The sequence below is a fragment of the Grammomys surdaster genome, unplaced genomic scaffold, assembly GCF_004785775.1.
Source record: "Grammomys surdaster isolate TR1022 unplaced genomic scaffold, NIH_TR_1.0 60, whole genome shotgun sequence".
Classification (NCBI taxonomy): Eukaryota; Metazoa; Chordata; class Mammalia; order Rodentia; family Muridae; genus Grammomys; species Grammomys surdaster.
The window spans coordinates 3,914,803-3,934,590 of record NW_021604562.1 but is presented as its reverse complement, the minus strand read 5'-3'; the positions used below and the strand labels follow the sequence as shown (position 1 = coordinate 3,934,590).

The following is a 19,788-nucleotide window of genomic DNA, read 5'->3' as shown; positions in this document are numbered from 1 at the left end:
TTAGCTCTCACAGATTCAGGACATGGAACCTCAATAGGGTACCTCCTGTAGCTTAACCCAGGAAAGCAATAGCAACAACGACTCATCCACAAAACGTTTGACCCAAGATTTATCCTGTCTACAAGAAATGCAGGGACAGGAGGGAGCAGTGACTGAGGCAATAATCAACCAATAACTGGCCCAACTCCAGACTCATCCCATGGGTAAACACCTATCCCTGACACTATTAATGATACTCTGTTATGCTTGCAGACAGGAGCTTCTTGTCCTCTGAGAGGCAACACTCAGCAGGTGACTGAGAAATAAGTAGGCATTCACAGCCAAACAGTGGTTAGAGATTGGGGATTCTTATGGAAGAGTAAGGGGAAGGATTACAGGACCCAAAGGGGATAAGAACTTTACAGGAAGATCAACAGAGTCAACTAACCTGGACCCTTGAGGCTCAACCACCAACTAGAGACTGAACCACCAACTAAAGCGTGTATATGGGCTGAACCTAGGCCTCCTGGCACATATGTAGCAAATATGCAGCTTGTTTTTCATGTGAGTCCTAAACAAATGTACTAGGGTTTATCCCAAAAGCAACTCACTATCCATGGGATATGTTCTTCTTGATGGATTGTCTTCTCTGGCCTCAGTAAGAGAGGATGTGCCTAGCCCTGCATAGACTTGGTGTGCCATAATGGGGGGATAACCAGGGGTTCTTCCCCAATCTCAGAGGAGTAGGGGAGGAGGAGGGGAAAGGACTTTAAGAGGGGGTAATCAAGAGTGGGGGAATAAGCAGAATGTAAAGTGAAAAAATAAAATAAATATGAAATTGAAAACTGTATTTTATTTAAACTTGTACACATAACTCACAATTAGTCAAATAGAACTCCATACTATGAAAGTAAGGGTCATTCAAAGGGAAATGCTGAGAATTAGAAAACCTGAGTTTGCATTTTCACTATGTACTTCAGTGCCTTTCTCCAGAGTGCTCATATGCCTCTTTTACTCCTTCATTTTTATTCTAAAATTCTAGGTCTTTGCTGATTCCATACGTATAAGAAAGAAAAGATATGGGTGTGTATTTATAAGACAAGTGTTACAACAAGTTGGAAGCTTTTGCAAAAAAAGAAAGATATTTAATTTTTACTTGACTTTTATGTTTTACCAAAATAAATTATCAAACATCTTCCTTCATTCCCTCTCCTCCAATTTCTTTAATAGAACCCCACAGTTACTTGCTTCCAACTTTATGTACACTCTGTTTTTAAACCTTCTGAATTCAATTGTTGCTTCTTCTATATGTATAGTTATAGGACCATCTACTGAAGCATAGATAGCCCCTCAGTGGCTACATTCCTGGAAAACAAAACAGAACTGACTGCCCCTGTCTTAGCAGCTGTCAGTTGCCAATGTTCCTTAGCTAGGGACAGGAATGCTTAACTTGTTCTGTCATCTATGCTGACATTTTGTCTGATATGCTCTGTGTAGGTGTTGTGTATATAGTCACAGCCACTGTGAGTTCATGTGCAACAACACTCTCATGTCTGAAAACATGGTTTCACTGAAGTTATCCATTAGCTTTTAAAATCTCTCTACTGAATATTAGAACAAAATTTACCACAAGATTTTTTGCTTTATAAATCTGATCATAATCTTAGAATATTTCTTCCCAATATTTTTACCAATCTGGAAACTTGGGTTTTTTAATTTTAATCACTGCTTCTGAATAATGTTATTTACATAAATTGTGTGTATAACATAATCTTAGATACTTCCCCCAAAGCTTATTATTGGTGCATTATTGAACTTAATATTTAGATATTTGATATATATTTGGGGAATATTTATTATTATATTAATGTTCACATTAAATCCTGATGATATACTATGATATATTTTATTAATAGCTTTTCTTTTAGGCTTTAAGTACCATAAGATAAGTTTTTCTTTTATTGTAATTTTTCAACTATTGTAGAGGCATATTCCTGTATGTTTTCTGGTGACTGCATTCAGCTGAATTTATACTCAAACTATGTTATATTCTCAATAATCTTGAAGTTAATTTTGTGCTGTAATGTCTGTATAAGAAAAGTTGAAATGTGTGAGTCCACCTATATCATGAAAGAAAAATGGTACAAGTTGGTGTACCATATCTGTATGTGGATTTTGAAGGAAGAATCTAAAATGTGGCCTCTCTTAGCAAATAACAAAGTATATGGCATGATGAATACTGAGTACTTTGCATTGGCAGTTCCAAACCTCTTTTTTGCAAGTGATCCCAAGCACAAGGCTAAACAAATCTAATTAGCTTTTGCAGTGTAAAGTTATTATTTGTTTAAATGTTGTAATCCTCTTACTAAATATTAGCTGAAATTTAATTTGGTATCAAGCAGTAAATATTGAAAAGCAGCCTGAGCTTTTATCAAATCTACCTTGGAATGCACTGCCTTTGATGAATTTCATATTTGCATAATTAAAACTTCTTTCCCCTGCTGTTTCCTCCAATTCAGTGAATGTTTCTTGGAAACTCAGATTGGAGAAGCAGATAAATCAGAATGATTATTTTTATTATGGAAACCAAATAATTATGCAACATGAGGCACAGTAAACACATAGAAACAGTGTTTTTTCAACTGAGTGGTCAGAGAGCCTTGATAAAAATTTCTTTCAACTCCTTTCTCAACAATGCTAAATCCACAAGTTTATTAAAGGAGGTGAATCTTTTAACACCACAAAGATTCAATCATTTAAATATTTAGTAAAAATAATTCATGCTATTATTTGTCATTGTTATATAAAATATTGTCATCTGCCTAATTTACAGCAATGATAAAATTTTGCACCATTGAGAAAGGTGTTGAATTTTTATTTTGAGTATTTAGAAAATCTTGCAATAGCTTGATGCAGCATTCATTTTGAGCAGTTCAGTAACTGCATATGCCATATATCATATTATCTGATGCTCCCTAGAAAGCACTTGAGTCTGAACACATGGCTCTCATTTAAAATAATTTGAACTGTTAAAAAACACAGGAAACAGTGTGAAAAATCAAAATGTTACATCCATAAGTAAATATAAATGAATAAGTCTACCCATGGAGAAAAGACAGAAACAAAAGTCTATTATGGTTGAATTAATTCTAGTGGAAAAAGTAATTAATCTTTCATTCCTTACATATGAATACAAGATTTTCAATTTTTAAAATATGAATAGCCTGAATATTTCAATAGTTCATGAATATAGCATTTTTCTACTTTCAATCAAAATTTAAAATAACAAGTTTGTGTTGTTTGCCAAAAGGGGTACCATGGGAACCCAGAAACAACCCATGCTATTGCCAAGAGTATTGATTAGTTCCACAAATTGATGGTAAAGTCATATTGCTGAAGAGAGCACTTACATCTCACTGAACACATAAAAGTCAACCTGGTGCCTCACTGGTGCATCACCCCTAGAGGCTAGTGTTTATGGTACTGGAAGATACTCTGCACACCAGCAGAGGAGATCTGCAATGGTGACCTACATACATGATATGGTGGTAAAATAGTGGCAATAAGCTTGTGTGACTAACCAACCATTATCTGATTGGGTTTTATACCCATGTCAAGAGACTTAATCAAAGCCCAACACTGCTCTGGTGGTCAAGAACCTGAGAATCAATAGGCTATACACTTACGGAAAAAATCAAATGTTACTCTTCTGCTAAAGGAACAAAGGAATAAAATGTCTTCCAATGACACTCAGCTACATACATAATTAGCCATCATCAGAGCAGCTTCTTACTGTAGTAGATGGCATCAAATATAGAGATTACAATTGGATAATGCACATAGAGTGAGAGATGTAGAGAGTCGTAAATAGGATGTCTCTACAAAATTTCTTCCTCAGGGATCAGAGAAGATTGGCAAAGAAGAGATAGAAAAATGATAAGAACTGGCTGGGACGAAGGACACTAAGGAAACAAAGCCCACAAGACAAAACAGGAAAAATGTACTACAACCTCAAAAAGACTGAGGCATCATACACAGGGCATACATAGGTCTTAGCAAGATAAGATCCAAGAGCTGTGAGAGAAAGTGGACAAAAGACCCCATCCATATGCCATAAGGTATCCCCAACAGACAGCCCCTTGCTAGGGAAAAGTTAGTTTTATCTAATGGAGTCATACTAGCTGTACAATTCAGTTTTAAGGTCAGGACCTACTCACTGTGGTTGACGGCCAATATAAAACTAACTCAAGGTTATTTTTCTTGGAGGTATATTTTGCTTCATAATGCTGTGTCTAGGCATTTCTTTTATTTTATTGATCTTTTACTTGTTTATTTTAGTTCCTGATTTTGTTGTTTTTTTTGTGGTGTGTGGGTGTTTATTGTTCTTTTTTAAAATTCTAGTTGTTTTTATTTGTTTGTTTGTTTGTTTTACCTGTTTGTTTTCAAAATAGAGGAAGAGAAACAGAAAGAAAGAATTGTGTGGGTGATGAAGTGAAGATGATTTGGAAGGAGATGGGTGAGATGAACCAGTGATCAGAATATATTCTAAAAAAAATGTTTCAATTAAACTTTGAATGTTTTCATTTATTCTTGAAGAATTCATACATTGCTTTTTATTGTAGTCATTTTATTTGTCCAACTCCTCCATGTTCACCTATCACCTCCCTATCCATGTAACTTTTTGTTCCCTCTCAAAAATATTGAGTCCTGTCCATATTGAGCAACTACTCATGGGTATGTTTTTTCATTTGGAGAGTGATACATATACCAAGTAATACTCTAGTGAAAATAAATTACTCCCTCACTCCCAGCAGTAATCAACTACTAATGACTTTTTGTTTAAGGGCAGGAGATTATACCCACCTCCACTCCTCCATGGTGGGATTTTAGTCTTGATTGCACTTATGCATGTTGTCACAATTGCTATAAGGTTATATGTGTATCTGCTTTGTTGTTTCTTGAAAGTTCTCTTTATTTAAAGTTATTCATAACCTCTGTCTGAAAATCTTTATGCCTTCTCTTCCAAATAGAATCTTAAGCTTTGACAGAACAGATTCTATAAACACATCCCTTTTAAGGTTGAGTGCTCAAAAGATCTTTTGTACCATTTATTTTAACTGGTATTGTATGAAAGCTATTCATTTATATGTGACTCATTTTAGCCTATTTCAATCAATATTGTAGGTGCCCAAAGAAAAGGCCAACATAGCAAGCTGATAGTATGTAAGTCTTTTCCATGCTTTCCTAAAGTCTGTGGATGTTAATTGTAATTTGTATTAACTGTCTTATAGCTTAATTGTTATTCTTAAAATGACATACATTCTAAGACTTTTTTGTCCTAATATAAGTTATATTCTTAATGTTTTGAAGTTGTCAAAGAGCTTTGTTGTCAAAGTAACTTTTATTTGCCAAATGTTGATTGTTGTCTTGGAGGTTTACTCCTGAAAAAATTTAGCCTTTCTAACTTTTTCTGGCTGGTTCAACTCATTCAGCTCAGTTGTTCTGGCCCAAACTCCTCCCCAATCTGATTCAAACTAGCTTCTCTTAGTCTCTGATTGAATTGGACTGCTTAGCCACAAACTAATTCTGGCAATCTGTTCTTCTGACTCCTTCTCATTTTCTGTATCCTTCTCTCTCCCGCTGCAACAACCTGTCTCTGTAAATTTGTCCCAGTAAATCTCTCTCTCTCTCTCTCTCTCTCTCTCTCTCTCTCTCTCTCTCTCTCCTCTCCTCCCTCTTTCATTCTCTCTCTCTCTCTCCTCTCCTCCCTCTTTCATTCCTTAACTCGATTTCCTATCTGTTCTCATGAGAGTTGAGCATATCTTATCTTTGACACATTCTGTCAAACTTTTCTGATTCATCACATTGTCTGCCACTGAATGAGATATCACTTTCAGACATGAATGCTTCCTTTTACAAATCTTCATTGTTAGGGAATCAAGGTGTGTACTAAAGGCATGACATTTCTATTAGTAGTTAGTAGTGGCAAATATAGGCAGTAGGCAGGTGGAAGCATTAAGAAACATTGCTCTACACTGCTTTACGCCTGCAGTTTTAGTATTCAGTCTCTCTCTTTTTCTTTCTTTCTTTTTCATTAATTATTTTATTTATATACATTTCAAATGTTGTCTCCCTTCTCAATTCCCCATCCATGAGCCTCTCATCCCCTACTCCTCCCATTTGCCTCTAAGAAGGTGCTCACCCTCTCTCCCATCCACTCCCATCTCACCCCTCTAGCATCCCCTATCTCTGAGGCTTCATGAGACTCCACAGGACCAAATACATTTCCTCCCACTGAGGCCAGACTAGGCAGTCCACTACTCCATATGTAGTGGGAGCCACCAGCCAGCCAATGTTATGCTCTTTGGTTGATGGCTTAGCCTCTGGGAGCTCTCAGGTGTCCAGGTTAGTTTATAACGTTGGTCTTCCTAAGGGGTTGCCATCCTCTTCAGCACCTTCAGTCTTTCCCCTGACTTTTCCATAGGAGTACCAGGGCTCAGTCCAATGGTTGGCTGTAAGTATCTATGTCAGGTGCTGATAGAACCTTTCAGAGCACAGCCATACCAGGGTCCTGTCTGGAAGCATATCTTTGCATTAGCAATAGTTTTGGGTTTGGTGTCTGTGTTTTGATCCTACAGTTCTTCAGGCTTTGGTTTCAATGGACTTGTAGCATGCAGGCCAACCTAAGTTTAAAGATTCCCCAGTGCTTGGCAGTAGCCAGTGTTACACCCCTGATGTGGACATATGAATTAGTAATATATTAGCATTACAGTTCTCAGGTGGGATCTGGGCTTCTTGGTACCAAAGAATTGAAAGCTCTTTGAAATATACTGTGGAAAACAGGGCCTTTGAATTTTTATTTTTTTGGTTCCTGAAACCTTTTATTGCGCTTCAGTCTTCACTCTGTGCCTTCCTTTGCTGTCTTCTGCTGCTTCTATTCTCTTACCCTGTTCTGGTTTTGATTATTTAGCCGCTTCATTTACAACTGTCAGAAAGATGGATGTCTTGACTGCATCACTCTGCAACATTCTCTGGCTATTGACACTTGACTTTCTCAGCTTCATGTTTAACTATGCTTGTTCTTTGTTACTAGCTCAGATCACTTTACTGAAAGTATCCAAGATGACTTGACATGTTAAAAGAGATGGTTCAGCAGTTAAGGTCTCATACTATTCTTGTAGATGACTGGAGTTTTATATCCCAGAACTTTTATTATGTGGCTGCCTGTAATTCCACCTGTATCTGCAGGTATTGAACTATATCCACATGCACAAACCCATAACTCCTCCAACATATAAACACATGCTTTAAATAAATACATAATAAAATATTTAAACATAAAAAATGAACTGGAAGAAGTCTATACTTGTCCTAAATGCTGTAACATTGGGGTCAGAGTGGAAGAGCGGATAGTTATTTTTCTTTGCTACCTCACTGAGTCAATATGGCCTGTTTATATGGATATTTGAACTACTTGTAGTCTTCTCCATTAGTAGCAACAATGGATATTGAACCTTGTGTTTAGATCAATCACAGCCACAGATACTAAAGCTATCATTTTGGATAAGTCAGAGCCTTTTCTGTCCACATCAAAGATCAACAATCCCTCTGATAAGCCTCTGGGGGAAGTACTTTCCCTTTGTTCTGAAATAAAATGATTTCATTGACATTCAGAGTTCATAAAAATTGCACTTTACAGTATAGTGTGTTTCTATACAGTTTAGATGTATGAAATGCATGTTAGTTGATTTTTTTTGCTTACAATAGTGATTTTTTTTGAAGTAACTCCATATGAAATCCAGGAACATCTGTTCTATCTGTGTTTTTTTCCTTTTGTGGTCACAGACAATAAATATTTAAGCTGAATATAACAGAGCATAGAACATACCAATTAAGTCATTGTCTCACAGGTAGACCATAGGAATTGGCTAGAGTGACAAGGTTAATTTGCAACCAGGAAAAATTCTGAAAGCTTGAATGTAATAAAGATCATTCATAATCAGCACACTGTCTGTCACCTCAACTTTTCTGATTTAAAGTTATGTAAGTGCCCCAAAAAAGTTTGTAAGATTGGTTTGTAAATTATTATGCATCTGTTGAGACTTTGTTATTAGAATGGAATCCTAGTATTATCCATTGCTTTTCTTAGTTGTTCTTTTCAGTTTCCTGGCTCACCACAATAATGTTGTGATAATGAATTCTTCCCTTAAATGAAAACACATGTCAATTTGTTACACTTAAAAACTATAGTTGGAAGACCTGAGCTAATTAAAACATAAAGGAATGACTTTATTTATAAATAGATAACTGCAGGGTCTTGTGTTTATCCAAGTCTTTTAAATAAACATTTATGTCAGTAACATGGGCAGACACAATAGTTCAGAAAAGAATTAAGATTGGTCTCTTTGTTAATGTTTTAATTTTGTGTTTCATCAGCAACTTTTCTCCACACTGAATTGCAGTCAGTCTGTAAAACTGTCAAGCCTTCTCCACTGAGCTATCTATTTGACTAGTTGAGAATGGTTTGGGATGGCAGGGGTGGAAGAGCTTCTTGTTCTCTGAGAAAAAGAAACAAATCGTTGAGAAAAATCAATCAGTCAGTCTTCATGATCTGGAAGCCAAGTAGCCTCAATTCCTCACCTCAAGGTTTTCTAATTACCTTAGAAACTTTCATGATTACTACTATGAAACAATCTGGTTCTGAAGCCCAATTAAATAAGTAGCCAAATAAAAATGCAATATATTTATTTAAGTAAGGCTACTGTATTAAATACAATAGTTGATGATATGTACACAACAATAATTATAAAGTTGAAACCAGTATACATCATGTATTTAGTGTGGTCATTTCATGTCATCTTAGTGATTAAGGAAATGAAAAATGGCATTGCCTGTGTCTGAAGTCTGTGACAATGTACATGGTAATATTGAAAATGTGAAAAACTCTTCTTACCCAAGAATTATTGCACATAGGGATATTAGCCTAACGTTTGAGATAATTTACAGTTTCCAAAGAAATTTCAGTATAATGCTTAATTCTCTCAACAATGGAACAGATTTGAGAGGTATTATCATTTGTATTTTCTAAGAAAATAAACACATATATGTATAAGGAAAATTTTTATATAAGCATTTACTATATAACAGTGCACTTTATTACTTAATATCATGTATTTCATAATATTATTTTATAAATAAGGCAAATATGATTCAGAGAAGTCTACAAGCGTGTCTCAGCTTCCATGGTTAATAATTGGTAGAACTCATATTGGAGTCCAGATCCAAACTTTTTTAAGTCTAGAGTCATCAAATGTCTAAACAAATTCATCCAAGTGATTCATGTTTAGTGAACAGTTAAAATATATTTACATGAATTTTGATATCTTCAGTGTAAGCAAGAAGAAATTAGACTAAAAGAGTTTTTGATTTTCAAATCAAGTGCTCATGGATTCAAGTATGCCTTTAGATATTTTTCCTTAGCAATTAATTCTAATATGGAACTGAACTCTCTATCTATATATTTATCTAAGCATGTCTATATGATACCAATTGAAATTTATGCCATAAGTGGCTTCCTTAAACTGTAATGTTTTTAACTTCTAATTGGAGAGTTTTTATTTTTATTATTTTTCTTTAACACTGTTTTATTTATTCCTTGAGAATTTCATACAATGCATTTTTAAAATTAGCTTCCTTCCTTCATTTTATTTATTCTGGTGTTTATCTTAATTTATAAGGTATATAATATATGGATATAAAACATATTTTTATCTTAAAATTTACCTAATTTACAAGTATATTCTTCAGATTTATCATTAACACATCCATAGATAGGAAATATCATCTAATTCAAACCAATATGAACATTTATACAGAAACATACATATTTATAAACAAACATATTTATATCTAGATAATTCAACCAAGAGGATAAGCTTAGTTGTTCCAGTATGATTCCTTAAATCAACAGCTCAAGCTTTGACTAGTAGTACAATATTTGATATCTTTAGATTCATATATATATTTTTATGTGTGTGGTGTAGTACATTATCTGCATACCCAGATTCTCATGTCACAAAGAAGAGAGTGACAGATACTAAGAAATCGAATTACAGATAGTTGAAAGCAGTAATGTGGTTGCTTGGAAACACACTCTGGTACTTTAAGAGTAGTCAGTAATTTAACCATCAAGTCCAGAACAGTTGCTCTAAACCTTCCTAATGCTGAGAATCTTAATAGAGTTCCCTGTGTTATGGGGACTCCAACTATAACAACTTTCATTGCTACTTCATAACTGCAATGTTGCAACTGTTATGGATTGTAATGTAAATATGTGACATGCAGGTTGTCTCAGGTAAACCCTGTGAAAGGATTGTTTGACCCGAAGGGCGTTGTGACCCACAGGTTCTTGAATCTAAATCCTTCAAAATATTTATTTTATGGGAAGTATGAGAAGAGGAAATGAATGGATTTGATCAAGACATATTTTATACATATGTCAAACTCTGAAACAATAAAAGAAAAAATATAAAATGTATTTATTTATCTATTTATTTATTTGTAAGACAGTTGCTGTGTGGTTTCTGTTGGACTCAAATTTTATTTTCCTGTGTTAACCTGCAATGTGTTTCTGTTGTTGGAATTTGCTCCTATTCTCAGTTTAATTTTATTATCTTAATGTAGGTAATACTGGTATGATATAACCAAATTCTTCCATTTGTCTACAATCTAGTTTCCTTCTGACATGGTCTGTAGTTCTTACTGTCTAGTTGGAATATCACCAAATGTACAAGGCTTCAGTGACTTTTTACATCCTTATAGAGGCAGTAATTAGAGGTGTAAGTATTTCTGTTTGGATTATTTGTTCCTTGAGAACTACCTCTGGATGAATAGCTATAAGACTATACATTACATATGCTAAAACACACACTCGTATGATTTATCAGAACCTCATGGTAACATGGATGAGGTGTCTCCTTTGATATTCAATAGATTGTCTTTGAATGTTGTTTGCCATTTATTATCTGTGATATCAGAACACTATTATTTTGTGTTTAAAATTCTGTTTTGATAATAAATTACTTAATTTTTTAATATAAATATTAGGTAGAAAAACAGATAAATTCTAAATACATAGCTAAGTGTACATAGATAATTATAAACGTAAGTGTTTTAAAATACGTTTCTTGGCCAAGGCATGGTCATGTAGGTTTTTAATCCGAGTACTCAGGAAGCAGAGGTAGGTGGACTTCTGTGTGTTCAATGCCAGCCTGGTATAAATAGAAAGTTCTGAGACAGGCAAAAATAAATACATAATGAAGAAACTCTGTCTCAATCTTATTTGCATTTTTTCCTTCTCTACACTTCTATACACAGAGCGAGAGTGAGGGGAGAAGCAAAGCAGTAAAGTGATCCAGAGTGAAGAATGCAATGAAAATTGCTTTTGCCTATAGTGTTGGTGAGAGCCTCAGTCTCACCTGTTCATTCTCATCTCTCATCACACAGAGTAACCCAAACAGCTGGCAGCAGAGGGGACAGAATTATGACCCATGGTTACACAGCAGAACGCTACTATATAGAAAAGAACCACTGTATAGCCTATTCTTTGTTAATGTCATACTTTTATGACTCCTATGCTTTAATGTACTGAATTAAATAATCATACACTCCTAAAATAACTGGTCTAGTTTCTAAGAGTACTTTTTAGACATTCTAAATTTAGAAAATGTTCTACAGGCATGGGCACATTTGAAGATGAGTTAAAGGATAGGATTTTCTGACAACTGCCTCCCAGGAGATCAACATGCCAATCTTCTCATCATCTTCTTATTAGCCTGACTGCAACAGAGAGATTGACCCTTGTGTCTCCATCTTTTGAAATATTTTCTGAAGTAGAAGAGAAAAAGAATATTTTAAATAATACTTTGCCAGACCTTATTTAGTTGCAAAGTTTCTTTACCAACACACACACAACTAGAGTTTGACAGAAAAGTAAAATTTTAATGACGGCATAATTACTGTGCAAAACCAAACATATACTTACACTGTCCTCAATTAGCATTTCAGTAACATCTCAACAGAATCTTTGAGAAATGAGTGTGGTATGGGAACCGTGACATGAGGAAGAGGCCATGGGTAATGAAAGGCCTTTAGAGTCTGGCTGATTTTGCAACAATGTTAGGTTTTGACAAGTTATCATTTTTTTTATTATTCATTTGCACCTTCTCTGAGCAGTTACCCAAACAAATAATAGAAATAGCATCAATGTTATGACTTCTTATTCAAACAAACTGAATTATTTAGGCTGCTTGACAGTTTTGTTTCTGTTTTTATTTTCCTAAAGATATGTTGGAGATAATTCTAGGCTTTTAAAATTTTTATTGAATATTTTATTTACATTTCAGATGTTATCCCCTTTTCCCATTCCCCTCCACTCAGAAACCCCCTAACCCATCCCCCCTTCTCCTGCTTCTATGAGGATGTACCCCCACCCATTCACTCACTCCCACCTCCCCCTCTTCGAATTCCTCCACAGTGGTCAACTTAATTTGTTTTTAATTAAATTCAGTTGTAGAATTCACTGTCATTAAGTACACCATAGCCTGTAAGATTTTACTAAGTCTGTGGTTAACATCTATTTGTAGATGGTCCAAGTAGATCTTTGTATTTCTTTTGAATTAAATGGAAGCTTCAGCTTATATTAAAACTCTGAACTATAAAATTTTAATATTATTCTAATTCTTTCATTCACATTTGTTTTGTTCATAAGTTGTATTTTACCCATTTAATCAGATATATGATCATACAAATATATCCAGCCTCTAATCTATATTGTGTGGCAACTATTTTAGCTCACAATATAGATGTGAAGAATAGGTTTCTGTTTTGCTTGAATTCATGTAATTAATCTTATCAGATTTGTATCCCACTTGGATTTATTTATAAGATATTTATTTTATAGATAGCTTTGTCTCTCTAGAAAAAAATTTCAATGTACTGTAGTACTATGGATTATGTGTTATTTTCTTATCCACACATAACACATTAATAAATACCTGCAATAATTAAGCACTGTCAGCAAACACACAAACACATTATAAGGTATAATATTAGTTATTACCTAATGGACATTTACAGTTTTCAGGTTTCACAGGCTTTGTCAATCTTCTCACTTACTTGGTCTTTGTTAGTTATGTTTTTCTTTCATGAAGCTCAATTACGATGATATCATATTGAACAAATACTAAATAGCTTCCAGTGTCTTTATTATCATTGTTCAGATGAAACCATGAAATCTCTCATACATAAAGTATATGTGTAAATATGAATTACCAAGAATTAGTATGCATTAAGGGTTATATTTTCCACAGCATAAGTGCTAAATGAAGTTTAAAATTCTACCACAATGCTAATCGTAAGTTTTCTTTTACATGAGGAAACAGAGTAAATTGAAGCTAGCATGAACTGAAGCTGAAGAGCAAAAGATTTCTTAATAGTTAACCATGCTAGGCAAGTGAACAGATTCCCCTGAAAAATGTGTTTGGAACATGTCACATTCAGTTTTCAATGGTATAAAATCATTCAATAGTATACATAGAAAGAGACAAGATTCAACCAGAGCTCCCAAAGTCTAAACCGCCAGCCAGAGAGCACAAAGGGAGCGACTCATGTCTCCACCTGTATAGGTAATTGAGGGTGACCTTGTCAGACATCAGTGGAAGTGGAGGGCCATGGTCCCCGAAAGTTTGGATCCCCTAGTGTTTGGGAATTTGAGAGCAGGGAGATGGGACTTGAAGGATGCTTGGAGCACACCCTCATAAAAACAGGAGGAGGGGGTATGGGATAAGGGGTTTTTGGGGGCAAATGGGAGAGGAGATAACATTGAAAGGTAAATACATATAATATCCAATAAAAAATACAGATAAAGGGTCTAGAGAGAGAGAGAGAGAGAGAGAGAGAGTTAGTTTACTTATTTTAAATTATTTTCAAAAGTTTCTAGGAGATGCTAATTGGCTAAGATATTATTTTAAGCTCTCCACAAAAGAATTTAAGACTCTCTTTAATATTCTCAAGAGAGATGTAAATCCTAATTTTCCTCAACAATTAATTGACAAAAGAGAGATAATCTCACAAAAAGTAGAAGCTATTACTAATCGATATATTATATAGTCAGATTAGTTGTCGGCAGTGCTATAACAGTCCTTTGACAAAAGATTATTAATATAGATTTATATTTCTTTAAATAGGGTCTTCATGAATCTCTGAGTGTGGAAGGAGCGACTGTTGGTGCTTCTTCCCTGATTTTACAAGAACTCTGAATAATTGGCTTTAAAAACAATAGAGGGGGAACAGTACTCCCCCAGAAGGAGTCCTCCTGAAAGACTATCCATCATGCCTTGTTCACTTTTATCTCTCTAAAGCTGAAAGCTCATGGCAAATCTGCTGCTGACTGCCTCTGGCATCACCGAGACCAACAAAAACTTTGTCAACAGATATGAGGAAGGACCCTCTTACCCTTAAAGGGAATGGACCAGACCCAGATCCCTTATGGGGCCGAGGATTGATATGCCTGTTTCATACCACAGAAGGCACAGCTAACCGGCTACCAAAGAGATTAATGAAATAAATAGATAACCCCACAAAGCCAGGCCCAACCATAAATAATATGATAACAATTTACATCCAGGGAAGAGAATCTCCCTGAGAATTCCCTTCTTTTTCCTTTCCAGGTAAAATGAATCACCCGTGATGTCTGCTGTTAAGAGTTCTAATCCAGATGCTGGCCTCCGAACTTATACTGCTCAGACCTTTGAAGGGCCATTGACAAGAACATCAAACAGCTAGAGATTGACATCACTAATCTGAAGAAATCCCTCGTTATACTATCTGAAGAGACCTCCTAAAATCGCAAAGATGCTTATTGGACTTGATTTACTCTATTACAATAGAAATGGCTGTGTACAGCTCTTGACTGTGTACAGCCCTTAAAGAAGAATGGTGCCTTTACATAGACAAGACAGGGAGGGTTAAAGAGAGCATGAAATAGGTCAGTGAAGGCCCTGAGAAAAATCAGAGAGAGAAAGAGATGAATGCTGATACAAGAATTGGTTTTCAGCCTCTCCAAGGTTGTCAACCCTATTTCCTTCCATCTTGGGACCGTTATTTGGGTTCTTTTTGCTTATTTCTGCTGGTCCCTGGGCTTCAAATAGGCTGACTAACTCTGTGAAACAATAGATAAATAATTTGGTAGCAAAACCTACTCAGATACATTATCATCAGTTAGCTATGGAGGAGTACGAGAATCAAGATGAGGTTGTTACTTTATACAGGGTGTTTTCAAAACCCATCTCCACCCAACCTAAAAGGGGGGACTTCTGCCCCTCGACCAAGCAGAGAGGGACCACCCAGAACCCCCTCTGACTGGTGATCTGAATTCTTGCTTAGGTTGAGAGGCTAAGCACTGCAAGGGAATATAAATAAAAGATAAAAATATCTCTCTGGGTTCCCTGAGGGACAAGCCTGACTGCATAGGGGTTGATGTCAAAAGTATCCCCTCTCCAGGAAAAAGACATTGGGATGGGTATCACCCTCATGCCTCACTGGACAACAACAGGGGGACCGGTGTCATTCCCTTCCCCACATCCTGCCTTTCTGTGTTTATAACCCCTGTGTGAATGAATTGCGATTTGAGAAAAAATAAATTATTTAAAAAACAACAACAACAACAAAAAAAAAAACCAAGGTCCCCTTCAAGTACTGGAGGTCAGGCCTCTATCCCTGCCTTCGCAAGATTAGAATTGCCACAGCCCTTCTATACTTAGAGAAGGGAGGAGATGTCAGAGGCAGCCCTGCTTACACACTGAAGGCCTACAATCAGCCATAGGCCTAAAATCAACAATAGGCCTGTCATAGATGTATACTAACACCAAGTCTTGGGTCTCAGTAGAAAAAACATTGAAACAGATGGCTATAAGCTATTGTAAACGGGCAGCTTTTTGTGGAAATTTACAAGCCTGAGTAGTCATAGACCTTGTAAATAGGTAGCCTTGGCAGACAATACCAACTTAGATAAGGACAAGTGGGTCATAGGCAGAGTCATAGTGACCTGTCTCCTGAACCTTCTTCACCCAGGCGATACCCAGTTCTGAAAGATATCTGTATTCTCCCTGAACAGCCACACTCCAGTGTCATCCCCTTCCCCACATCCTGCCTTTCTGTGTTTATAACCCCTGTGTGAATGAATTACGATTTGAGAAAAAATAAATTATAAAATAAACAAAAAATAAAGAGACAAGGACCCTGGCAGCAATATGTGGCCTTCAAGACCCAAAAGGTCCTTTGCATGGTGAATTATGCTGCTTCCAGCAATAGCCATCCCTTTGCACTTGCATTCTGTACTTATTTTATTTCCTCTCTTATCTCTCTCATACACACAAATATCAGAAATCATAATGTTTGGAAGTCTTTTATCTTTTTTAAGGAAAAAAGAGGTATATATTACTTAAAATATAGCAGAATATACGTACTGATTTCGTGATAAAGGACAGAAAATTTTCAAGGTCTAGTTTTACAGCATAAATCTTAAGTACAGTGGACGAAGTGGTCTAAGTTTGTGACATTAGGAATCGTTGTAGTCTTATAACTTCTGTATTTTCACAGTAATTAATTCATAGGAAAGTATGCTTAATAAAAGGAGGAGAGGCAGTTGATACTTGTGCTGGAAGAATCGAAATTGCCTCCTGTAAAAGAGTTGCAAGGCAAAACGTGGTCAACTATTAAAAAAAACTGTGATACACATATGGCATTTGTCCTTCTCCCTCATTAAAGCATCTCTCTGGCTCCATTATAGGAAAAGCACAGTTATATAGACACACATAGACAGATAATATACTATAATCCATTATGAAGCAAATAACTACAGAGCAGAAAAGTAAAATTCACAATAATTATAATGCGAAATTTCCATAATGATTTTTTGTTTCCTTGTCAAAAGTTGACAGTTTAGCTCACTAATTTCTATTTCTTACAATATTAATATGACTCCTCAAGCAGGGTGCTCATATTGAATAATAAGCATCAAGTATTATAGAAAGTAATAATAATTAATAAATAAAATATGTTTTTACACATTGAGTGGGATATTCAACAACTCTCTTTTATAAAGAATGTCCAGAATTAATTTTGGACCAAAGATAATGCTTCACCAAACAAAAACAAGACCAGTTAAAAAATGAGAAACATTAATAAGAACTTTAAAAGAGAGAAATAAATGCCTCCATGACTTTTAAACCCTGATAAATGAAATATTTTATCATTCCAACTAGTCTGTAACACAGTTGACTTAGGAAATATCTTTCATGTCCAAATGTTACTGTGTCAAAAGCAGTTCCACATTTAGCTTTGAAGGAGTATGCAGATTTATCCCTTCCCCCTTCCCTGTTGTCTGACTTCCTCACTCCTTTGCCTAGCAACTGATGACTTCACTAATAGAAATCTGAGTGTGGAATAAAGCAGTTGGTTCTTGCCTTCATTCCCGTTGCCAAACCTCTCTGAGGTAGAAGCAAGGATCACTTCTCCAGACTAGTCGGCTGGTGCTGGTGTTCAGCTGGTTTGTTCTTCTACTTCATGAAAATAGTCCTTATCTTGTTTCTACATGGCTTGTACTGAAAATGGGTAAGTATAAAACTGAGTTCGGTTCAGTTAAATTTGAAGGCAAAAGATCATTTAGGTATTATTAATGTGTTTGCTATGGCAGGGACAAGAGGATCAAAAGGCAAAAGTTAAAAGAATTGTAGATAAGATTACTGATTGTAAGCATATAAAACATTAATGATTGTAAATATAAGTTTGAAATAAAAGTTACAAAGCCCTAAACATTAGGGCTAAATCAAGGAGAAATTGTGGCTCTAATAGATCTTGATATAGGTTAAAAGAAAAGAATGAAGTTTTAATACATTTTATTTGGAATATGTGGTGAATTACAAAGAAAAAAAGCAGAATGTTTAAGGAGAATGACTAAGCTTCCTTTGACTTCTGTGAAAGAATGTAATGCTGTGTCCCTGTGCCCAGTCCCCAGAGACTCCTCATAACATTCCTGCCAGGATCAGAATTCTGAGCTTAGTGTGTTATAGATCTTACAAGGACTTGAAAGAGCTGTAACTTTCTGTAAACTGGGAAGCCAACTAGGGCATATAGACATTTTTACTACCTTTGACTGATGAGGAATTAAGCAGGCACAGGGGGCAGCCATTATGGGAGATCATGTACTAAAAGTGTCTTCTGAGAGTGTGTGTTGGAGGGGGAGGGGTGTCAGTAGGCTCTGAATGTATTTACTTGACTACATGGAGAGAAAACCTGTACTCCTTTATTTCCTAGAGTCCCGAAATTCAATCACATGCTAGAAATATTTTCTGGAAATATTTCCATTTTATTTGAATTTTTATTTCTGTTTTTGCTAGGCTTGCAGGGCATAGCCGTTCATCCATAATGGTACCTGTGGACAAAAATGGAAGCAGGGAGACACACTACAATGTGCAGCTCCACTGTCTGAGTTCCATATTGAAGGATGATGAGGATGATGCAGATGTCTGGGCCTGCCCTCCTGTCTCCTTGAGAACTCTCTTCACTGTGCCAAGAACAGGAACCCGCATTCCTGAAAATCCAAGAGCCCCAAGACACCCTTTTACACTAACACCTGCTATTGAGGAAGAGTCCCTAGCAACAGCAGAAATAAACAGCTCAGAGGGCCTGGAAAGCCAGAGCCAGAAGGGACATGATTCTATTAATATGTCCCAGGAAGTCTCTGGAAGCTCTAAGGCACTGATGATAGGAGGCCCAAGAGTTGGTAGCAGGGTTCTTGAGAGAAGTGGCAATAATTTAAAGCCATATATTCCTGTGCCTAGAGGCCAAGGGTTCTTTCCACTGAGAGGCTCACAGTCACGAGGCCCTCCATATATCCCCACACTTAGATCGGGGATAATGATGGAGGTGACTCCAGGAAATGCTAGAATGGCCAACAGGGGCAACCTGGCTCATGTTTCTTTCCCATTGGGAAGCCCAAGGAACCCTATGGATAATTGGCAGCAGAGACCTTCTGTCCCTTTGTCACCCAGTATTACAGGCTTACCTTGCTCAACTGCGCATTGCTTTCTGCCTCCTCAAGCTCCAGCCTTCAATCCATTTCCTGTGATGCCTACCGCTTTTGCTTCTCCACTGGGATTTGGTCCTCCCCTTTTGCCTTATTTTTTTCATTACAACACTGGAGCAATATACCCTCCTCCGTACTTAAACTAGAGAGCTTGAAAAGAGAAAAGAAGGAAAAGGGTTGGGGAAAGAGTAGAAAGTTACTCTTTTTCTTCATATATAAAATTTCCTACCCTTTTGCATTTTGTTTAGCACTAATGTGCCTTACTTGTTTAGAAATCTAATAAAGATTCCACAGTTTTAAATGTTGTAGCTTATTTTTTTAAACCCAAACCTTAATGTTTGTTGTCTATATTTCAGGAAATTAGTGTAGATATATACTAGTATTTTCTACATAGTTCACTTGAATCATTATCATTGTTTGCCCCCGACTGGTGCTGCAACGTGGCCACGGAAAGGGAGCAATTGGGACCTTGTTAGCCAAGTCTAGAGTCTATAATTTCTACATGCCTAAAGCTAGGATGGTTGCTCGAATTTGGATGAATTCTTTAAGGTAAGTTTCACAGTGACATGCTATAATCTACAGAACCCAAAAAGATGTACACAAATAGAACTAGAACGAGTCACATGGGAAAATGAATCTTGATAATATCTAACTCAAATCCA

At 36.1% G+C, this 19,788-nt stretch overlaps 1 protein-coding gene across 1 annotated transcript; it reads left to right on the top strand.

Annotated features, from left to right (window-relative positions):
* Positions 1-17,524: 17,524 nt before the first annotated feature.
* On the top strand, positions 17,525-19,427 carry Prr32 (proline rich 32). Its single transcript, XM_028768323.1, has 2 exons — positions 17,525-17,652; positions 18,438-19,427. The coding sequence occupies exons 1-2, from the start codon at positions 17,633-17,635 to the stop codon at positions 19,270-19,272; spliced, it is 855 nt and encodes a 284-aa protein (XP_028624156.1). The 5' UTR covers positions 17,525-17,632; the 3' UTR covers positions 19,273-19,427.
* The last annotated feature ends 361 nt before the right edge of the window (positions 19,428-19,788 follow it).

What these genes read in the sequence shown, in the direction of transcription:
- Prr32 (XM_028768323.1), top strand. Translation starts at nt 17,633, where the DNA reads ATGGCTTGTACTGAAAATGG. An exon ending in ATGGCTTGTACTGAAAATGG is followed by an intron (nt 17,653 to 18,437) that starts GTAAGTATAAAA and finishes TGTTTTTGCTAG; the next exon opens with GCTTGCAGGGCATAGCCGTT.